At 38.9% G+C, this 9,765-nt stretch overlaps 1 protein-coding gene across 1 annotated transcript in view; it reads right to left on the bottom strand.

Annotated features, from left to right (window-relative positions):
• SUCLG1 (succinate-CoA ligase GDP/ADP-forming subunit alpha) overlaps positions 1–9,765 on the bottom strand; it is a 40,094-nt gene that overhangs the window by 10,076 nt on the left and 20,253 nt on the right. Inside the window, exons 6-7 of the mRNA XM_007948882.2 lie at positions 2,487–2,570; positions 1,053–1,204 (exon numbers count right to left, since the gene is read on the bottom strand). Of these exons, the coding sequence (XP_007947073.1) occupies positions 1,053–1,204; positions 2,487–2,570 (236 nt within the window). The remainder of the gene's footprint in view (positions 1–1,052; positions 1,205–2,486; positions 2,571–9,765) is intronic.

Below are 9,765 nucleotides of genomic sequence, written 5' to 3' on the forward strand. Positions count from 1 at the left end.
TGCAGAAGTCTCAGTGACAAATCTTGGTAATGACATGAAAATGGGGATGAGAAAGAAGTAAGAGACAGTTCTGAGGCTTCTACCTTGGAAACTGCATGATCAGCTACACTTAAGGACTGACACAGAAAACAGATGCAGAAAAGGATAAAGAGGAGAAGACCCAGGAGAATAACCAAGAAGGGTATGTAAAGATAAAGAATAAATAAAGGCCACTAGTGACCTCTACAAAAGCAATGTTAGGAGAGTAAGAAGACTCAACAATAACTACAGCTCAGTAAGGGTGCTTACTACGTAGCAGGTGCTACCTTGCTATCCATGTATTAAGTTATTTAACTTCACAAGTGTGGGGTAGAATCTGCAGAGGAGGGCTCATAGGAGAAAAGCAGAGAACACGTATTGTGGGGAAGGGGATAGAGACTCAACCCAGAAAGAGGCCAAATTTTTTGAGGGGCCAGTATGAAAGGCCTAGCAGAGAAAGGTCTAATTTTACCATTTATGTTTTCATGAAAACTTAATCTTTGAAAAAAACAAAAATAACTTCTAAAATAAGCCTATAAATCATTCAAGAGAAAGGCGGTTAGTTTTATGTGTAAACTTGGCTAGGCTATGATTCTCAGTGGTTTGGCTAGACACTCAATTGGTTGCTGTCCCAAAATGTAATGTAACATAATGTAATCACCTTCCATGATGTAATCTGATGTGTTCAACCAATGAGTTGAAAAGGAAATTTCCTTGGGGTTGTGGTCTACAGCAGAATATAAATAGACATTCTAGCAGAGTTCGTTCTCTTTGGACCCTGCATTCTTCCCATCACCTGACCTATGGATCTTGAGATATAAGCCTGCACAAGTCTCTGGCCTCTTGTCCCACGACTGCATCCCTTGAAGTAAATCTCTCTACATATATATATGTGTATATGGGTGTATATATGTGTATGTGTATATGTATGTGTGTGCATGTATATACATATATGTCTCACTGGTTTTGCTCCTCTAGAGAACCCAAAAGAAGATAAAAAGCAAAGAGCTAAATTTTTCCCAACACAAACTTACTGAGTTATGTTGCTTCAAATATTCTGCAGCATCTTCTTCCGCATTACCACCAATTTCACCAATCAAAATGATGCCTTCTGTGGTTGGATCACCCAGAAATACTTCCAGGCAGTCAATAAAATTAGTTCCATTAAAAGGATCACCTCCAATGCCTGAAAAAGCAAAGAACATCAACACCAATTGAAAACGTAAGATTTTCTTATTTTGCCTGCCCCTCTCCCCAATTTTAAGAAAGGTATCTTCATTCTTACATTTAAAAGTAAAACAAATGCTACATTTATTTCACTTTGTAAGATGACAAGAGTGCTAAGTGGTGCTTGGTTCCTGAGATTCACACAAGACAACCCTCTTTCAGTTTTAGCTCTTTGATCAAGTCTCTTTCCTCCCAGAAAATCATTCCCAGAAAACTTTTTAAACTAACCATTTTAATAAAACACGTGTTTGTGCTGCAAGCTGATGTTACACCAGAGGAAAGCGAAAATGTCTTCTCTGATTAAACATATAATAAGTTTATTTGCACAGTGGAACTATCTGATAAGGCATTCTGCAGAGGAACCAGTTACAAGTTGTAAGAAACAAGTCTCAGTGAGAAGAAAGGTGCCCAGAGCCCCTCAGATCCAGAGAGGGTGAAGGCCGAGCCTGCAGATAGCAGCTATAAGCACATGACAACTACAAATGCATCTGTGCATAAAATTAAATTTTCCTGGGCTGTCACTTTTTAATTTTTAAATTATAAACTTAATATGTGCAGGACTTTTCAATACATCTCTGAAGAATAAAGTTGAGGAAGGGAACTATTTATTTATTAAGTGTCAACTATGTAACTCAGTAACACTGCAAACAAACAAAATGCACTGCCGCTGAGTGGATCCAACTCACAGCGACCCCTCCATGGGTTTCCATAGTGGTATCGCTATGGAAATACACTGCCCACAACCTTCCTTCCTTCCTGTCATTTTTTAAAATTTTTTTTAAAAAGAAACTATTTTTGAAAGGCATTTAAAAGGTAGCCTAAGGATTTGAAGGAATATTTATAAAAATGAGAAATTTGCCTGGTTTTTGGTCCTAAACACTGATATGATTTTAAAATGTAAAAATTTGTTGGAATTACTATAATTAAGTAACAAAAGTCCTAGGATGAAGAAACATTTTTTTTCCCAGCAAGCCAAGTAAGTGATGTGCCTAGGCACCAACGCTCTCCAGAACCACAAGACACAAGATGTTTATTCCTCAACATGGCAATCAAATCTTAGATAACAAATTTTGAAAAAAATTACCTAAGAGCTTCACACTTAGGCAAATTAAAGATCACAAAATCCTTTTAATAAAATAATAGCAAATTCTCTTGCAAATAATCAAATCAGTAATTATTATTATAGACATTCAATGAAAATACTATACTTCAATAAAATGATTTTAGCAAAAATCCCTCACCAATACACAAAGACTGCCCTAATCCAACTTGTGTTGTTTGGTGAACAGCTTCATAAGTCAGGGTGCCAGATCTGGATACAATACCTGAAAGAAAGAAAATTCAAACATATTAGATTATGTTCATCTGATAGACTATTACACAGTCAACTACATTACAAATACTGGGAGTAACCAACATGGCTATATATAAAATACATTCCAACATCTTCAAATGATAAAATATTAACAATTAAAGAAAGGAGATTTTAAAAGTTATTAATTATTACCATTTTATGACTACAAAACCAATTCAGGAAAGACTTGCATTACCTCTTTGAGAATTTTTATGAAGGGGATAGTATCAGGAGGAACTCGGTAGGTATAGCTTGCTTAAGACTGGCAGAACATAATGGAGGAGCCTTACAGATACTCAGACTATTAAACAACCAAAACTGTAAGACTGCAAAACCAGCATTAGTCACATGCTACTACCTTCCCCCTCAAAATTATTCTCCCAATTATTTTCAAACAATATATAGGCTTTAAAACTAAAATAAACTGGGGAAAATGATCAAGATCCCTCTGGATTCAAGTTTACCATCTATTTTCCTTTATAAAATGGGCCTGTGTGAAAGCATCTAATTTCACACCTGGATAAGGTGTGTGTAAATGGGAGTAGAAAGGGGTGTGATGGCAGCTAGATGTCTTCTCTTTGGTCCATCACAGACATCTTCTCTTGTAGTTCACTGTGCTTGGCTGAGTTAATTATTCCAAGTCATACTCTATGTAATACTTTAGAACAGGAATTACATAATAAGTGAATCCCTAATTTTAACAGGTTGACAAGTATAAATGAGTAACTTCAGTTGTTAAATATAAAATATTTAAACACTTAAAACATAAGACTATGTTTCTGGGTTAAAGACTATGTTTCTGGGTTAAAGACTATGTTACAGACTAAACACAGAGCATCAACTCTGGAGTAGTGAATAACCCAGGGTGTCCATGGTTTGCTTTCCTTAAATTGCTGCCTGAGAACATTCTTAAAGACACAGAAGATTATTTTCTAACAATGTGATCCCCCTATTAAGGTAATTAGAATTCCTGTCAGACTGAGACAAAAACTACAACCATAAGTGTTACTATGCAGTAACACACATCTTCTAGCTATGAACTTGGGTAAACCTAAGCTCAGATGCTTTGTGTAAATCAATCAACGTGAAAGAAAGGCATGTGTATCTTGGTCACTGCCAGAAAGTACCCTACACAGCACTGTCAGAATACTCTTTCACATTGATTTCACCAGACAGTGACAGCTATAAGCATGCCACTTCCCCTAAGACGGCTTCCTTCACATGGAACTCTGCATCAGCTCACCAGCCTAGTACTGTCCCAACCTACCTCTCTAGATTTGCTGCTGTTGTTTCCCTACTAGTGAACCTGTTTTATCCTTCAATTACAATTCATGCTTTCCAACCTTCTCAATTTGTTCTGCTTAACACAAAACCCCTCACCTTCACCATCTGACAAAAATTCTAACCATCCTTTCACGGTCCATACGAAAAGCTTAAATGTGACTTTCCCTTTAAGGTCTTTCCTGATCTCACTTTCAAACAGATGTGAGACATTAGCTTTCCTTTCTCAAACCTTCTCAGTTATGAAAGGTCCACAAAGGAGGGACTGTGCTAAGGAGAGAAGATAGAGATGGACAACGACTCTAAGACCAGAGGAAAACTGATAAATGTTTGGGGAGGTGGGGTTGTTATGAATTACAGTCTAGTCAGTGAAAAGTCTTAGAACTATTGGAAGTAGATTTTGCTGAAGAAGGTGACAGTGCTCCACTGAAGGGTTTCCAGTTTTGATCTATTCAGTAAATATTTATTGAGCACTTTCTGTGTCAGCAACTATGCTCAATACTGAGAACACAGGGGTGAGGAAATCAGTCTTCTTTATTGGTCTGAAGTTCACATCTAGCAAGCAAGATAGTCACCACAGCCTAGAACACCAGTGGTATCTCTTACTAACCCAGATGGTAGACAAACAGTGTGATCAGGATACAACTAGGTAATCAGATTTCAGGCTCAGTGCAAGCAGGAGGGAATTGGGTGTGACTATAAAAGAGCAACATCAATAATCCTCGTTGTTCTTATTTGCCGTCATTATTCGGCCCCTCCTTGGGTTTCCAAGGCAGTATCACTACCGAAGTAGGATTGCCCAACCTTCCTTCCGAGGAGAGGCTGGTGGATTTGAACCGCCAGCCTTCTGGTTAGCAGTCAAGTGCCTTAGGCATTATGGAAATGTTCTATATCTTGAGTGTATCAATGTCAACATCCTGATTGTGACACAGTACCGTAGTTTTGCAAGATGTTACCATTGTGTCAGAGGACATCTAAAGTGCAACTATTGGTCTCTCCCTGTCCAGACCAAAAAAGAGTCAAGAAAATCAAAGATCCAAGGAAAAAATCAGTCCAAAGGACTAATGGGCCACATGAACCCCAGTCTGCATGACCCTGAAACCAGAAGAATTGGTAGGTAGCTACCAATGCTGACTACTCTGAAAGGGATCACAATAAGAGGTCCCAGACAGAGTGGGAGAAAAATGAGGAACAAAACTCAAAATCATAAAAAAAGACAGGTTTGATGGCCTGACAGAGACTGGTAGAACCCCTGAGACTACAGCCCTTAGATAGCCTTCAAGCTGGGAACTGAACATACCCATGCTCAACTTTCAGCCAAATGACAAACAAACATAAGGTAACAACAATATCAGGAAGGTATGCACTCTTTAGAACAATCAACCAAACAAGATCAAAAGGGCAGCATTTGCCCAGGAATAAAGCAGGAAAGGATAAGAAAGAAGGATAAATGGAAATGGTAAACACAGGGAGGAAGTGGGAAGAATGTTGTTACATTGTAGGGATTGCAATGAACGTCACAAGACAAAATGAGTATCAACTATTAAATAAAAAACCAATAACCAATTTGCTCTGTAAACTCTCACTCAGATCACAATTTAAAAAAAAAAAAAAAAAAGATGTTACCATTGGGAAAAACTGGAAAGGGTACAAAAGATTTGTCTGTATCATTTCTTACAATTACATGTGAATCTACAATAATTTCAATAAAATACTTAATGAATATATATATTTGACAGAGGCTATCTCTACCTATCTAATTATACGAGTGGCAGATATATCCATGAATATAATACAGCACACAGGAGACAAAGTTATGAAAACTTCCTAGTCATAACCAAACACCTCAAAAAAATGAGTCACTGGCATTGAGACTCAGGTCCACAGACTTAGGGAGCACTAAGGTCAATGGCATAACATAGTCCACAAGACAATGTTCTACATCCTACTTGGTGAGAAACAACTGGATTTTAAAAGCTTGCAAGCAGCCATCTAAGGAACAACTATTGGTCTCTCCCTGTCAGCAGAAAAGAAGAATGAAGAAAATCAAAAACACAAGTAAACAATTAGTGCATGAACTCCAGCCTCCACAACCCTCAAACCAGAAGAACTAGATCATGCCTAGCTATCACTGCTGACTGTTCTGAAAGGGATCACAATAGGAGGTCCCAGATAGGGTGGAAGAAAAATGTGGAACTCCAAACCATAAAAAAGACTAGGTTTACTGGTCTGCTGAAGATGGATGGAACTGAGACTATCTTCAGTCTAGGAACTGAACCTAACCATCATGACTCAACTGTCAGCCAAACAACAGACAAGCCTATAAGGTGAACAGTAATACCAGGAGGGTATGCACTCATTAGACCAACCAAGCATATGAGATCAAGAGGACAGCATTTGCTCAGGGATACAGCTAGGAAGTCAGGAGCGGAAAGTAAGGAAGGATGAAAGGAAGGGGTGCGTGCAGGAAGGAAGTGGGAAGAAAGCTGCTACAGTGAGGGGATTACAGTAAACATTACAAAAGAGAATGTGTATGGATTGTTGAATGGAAAACCAATTTGCTCTGTCTCTAACCCAAATCACAATGTTTTTGTTGTTGTTATGTGCTGTCGAGTCAGACCCAACTCATAGCAACCCCTCCTTGGGTTTCTGAGGTAGTATCACTACAGAAGTAGATTGTCCAACTTTCCTTCCGAGGAGTGGCTGATGGAATTGAACTGCCAGCCTTCTGGTTAGCAGTCAAATGCCTTAGGCAGTATGCTACCAGAGCACCTTACAAAAACATGGTAAAGTTAAATATCATCAATTTGGAATCGAGTCACTTCTTTCAATACATTCAATTAGCTTATGTACAATTTTATTAGTTGTTATTAGCAACTAATAAAATTGTATGTAAGCTAAAAACTGGAAATACTATTATACAGCCATCATGTTAACATTATGTCCCTTTCAGAAATAACCACAGAACTAAAATTCTCCCTTTCCCTAACTCTAACTTAAATATCTAAGAATATTAACAATGGTATCAAAATCCAAACCAAAAACCAAACTCACTGCTATCGAGTCGATTCGACTCATAGTGACCCTTTCTTGGGTTCCCAAGGTGGTACCTCTAGGAATAGTGTGATAGTTAAGGTTGTGTGTCAACTTGGCCAGGCCTAGTTGAGTAGCTGGACAGCTGGTAGTAGTTATTCCCCGTAACAAGACTGGCAATCAACTCCATGGTGGGATCTGCCACAAGCAGCTGAGTAGGTGCTTTAGGGATGTGGTCTGCTTCCCATATATAAGAAGCAGCTTTGGGAATGGCCTCCAGCTTATGGCACGCTTGCACCTTACAAGTAGCTGAGTTGCTATTCAGCAGCCTGCCATGTTCTGCCAGTCTTGGGACTTTCAATGGACTTGAATTAATGGCCTGCCATGTGATTTGGTAGTATCAGGACTGTGCCTTGTTACTTGTCAACCGTGGGTTTGTCAGCCTCAGCAGCCAGCAGCTGAGTGAACAAAAGCCTCCAGCTTCAGAGGCTTGCACTCAGCCCCTAGAGCCTGACAGGTTTTTAAGGCTCTACTCTTTACAGAAGCAGACTGCCACATCTTTCTCCCATGGAGCTACTGGTGGGTTCAAAGTGTCAACATTTTGGTTAGCAGCCAAGCACTTAACCACTGCGCCACCAGGGCTTCTAAAAGAATCCTATTCAGCAATAAAATGGAATTCATGAAACAGAAAAGAGCTCAACATAATATTTCAAAGGGCAGCTCGAGAAAACAAAGTAAACAAAATTAACATTCTCCAAGCTGGACAAACTGAAGAAAACATTCAAGCCTTAAATTGCAACAATGAAGGGTTCTATGGGCAAAATAATGAACAATGTAAGAAGCATGAAAAGAAGATAAAACAACTACCAAAATGAATTGGTTGATATTCAACCATTTCAGGGGGTAGTATATGATCAAGGAGCAATGGTATTGAAGGAAGATGTACAAGCTGCACTGAAGGAATTGGCCAAAAACAAGCCTCCAGAAAATGACAGCATATCTACTGAGAGGTTTCAACAGACAGATGCAGTCCTGGAGGTACTCACTCATTTATGACAAAATATTTGAAAGATAGCAACCTGGCCAACTGACTGGATGAGATCCATATTTGTTCCCATCCCAAAGAAAGATGTTCCAACAGAATTTGGTAATTATCAAAAAGTATCATTAATATCACATGCAAGTAAAATTTGCTGAAAATTAATTCAAAAACAATTGCAACTGTACACAGACAGAGAGCTGCCAGAATTCAAACCTGATTCAGAAGAGGACATGAAACAAGGGATATTACTGCTAATATCAGGTGGATCTTGACCAAAAGCACAGAATACCAAGAAGATATTTGTCTGTTTTATTGAATATGCAGAGGCATTCGCTGTGTGGTTCATAACAAATCATGGATAACACTAAAAAAAATGGGAATTCCACAACAGTTAGTTGTGCTCATGTGGAACCTGTACATAGACCAAAAGGAGTCATTTGAACAAAACAAGAGGATTCTAAGTGGTTTCAAATCAGGAAAAATCAGAGCTGTATCCTTTCACCATATTTATTCAATGTGTACATTGAGCAAATAATCTGAGAAGAAGACCCACGAGAAGCAGGACTACATGAAGGAGAATGCAGCATCAGGATTGGAGAAAGACTCATTAACAACCTGTGATATGTAGACGATACAACCTTGCTTGCTTAAAGTAAAGAAGACTTGAAGCACTTACTGATGAAGATCAGAGACTACTTTCTTCAATATGGATTACACCTCAACATAAAGAAAACAAAAATCCTCACAACTGGACCAATAAACAACATCAGAAAAAATGGAGAAACGACTGAAATTGTCAAGGATTTCATTTTACTTAGATACACAATCAACACCCATGGAAGCAGCACTCAAGAAATCAAATGACATACTGCATTTGGCAAATCTGCTGCAAAAGACTTCCTTAAAATATTAAAGATGTCACTTTGAAGACTAAGGTGCACTTGACTCAAGCCGCTGTCACTATGCGTGTGAAAGCTGGACAATGAATAAAGAAGACCAAAGAAGAACTGAAGCATTTGAATTGTGGTGTTGGCAAAGAATATGGAATATACCACAGACTGACAAAAGAACAAACCAACCTGTCTTGGAGGAAGTGCAGCCAGAATGTTCCTGGTAACAAGATAGCAAGATTCTGTCTGTCATACTTTAGTCAAATTATCAGGAGGGACCAGTCCCTAGAGAAGGACGTCATGCTTGGTAAAGCAGTGGATCAGCAAAAAAGAGGAAGACACTAAAGGAGATGGACTGACACAGTGGCTGCAATAATTAAATAAGCTCAAGCATAGTGGCAACTATGAGAATGGCGCAGGACTGGGCAGTGTTTCGTTCTGACGTACACAGGGTTGCTATGAGTCAGAACTGTCTTGATGGCACCTAACACCACCATTGAAACATGCAAATATAGAGACGAATTTAACTGCACACTAGCCAGTCAGAGAATTTTTTAAAACCCTAAAAAAACGGCACAGTTATGATAATTTCTTGGTCACAGTCAAACACCCTGAGGGAGCAAGTTGTTGGACCTGTGGGCTTGGGACCATGGCAGCAGGAGACATCAAGCTCAACTAGCATAACATACTACACAAAAACACTGTTCTATATCCTAGTTTAGTGAGTAGCGACTGGGGTCTTAAAAGCTTGTGGGCAGCAATCTAGATGCAACAATGGGTTTCTCCTCATCCAGAGCAAAGACAAATAAAGAAAAACAAAGATGCATGGAAACAATTAGTCCAAGGGACTAGTAGACCATGCGATCCTCAGCCTACATGACCATGAGACCAGAAGAACTAGATGGTGCTCGACTACGAAC

The sequence above is a fragment of the Orycteropus afer genome, unplaced genomic scaffold (assembly GCF_000298275.1).
Source record: "Orycteropus afer afer isolate SDZICR_OR568_19922 unplaced genomic scaffold, OryAfe1.0 scaffold00231, whole genome shotgun sequence".
NCBI classification, from domain to species: Eukaryota; Metazoa; Chordata; class Mammalia; order Tubulidentata; family Orycteropodidae; genus Orycteropus; species Orycteropus afer.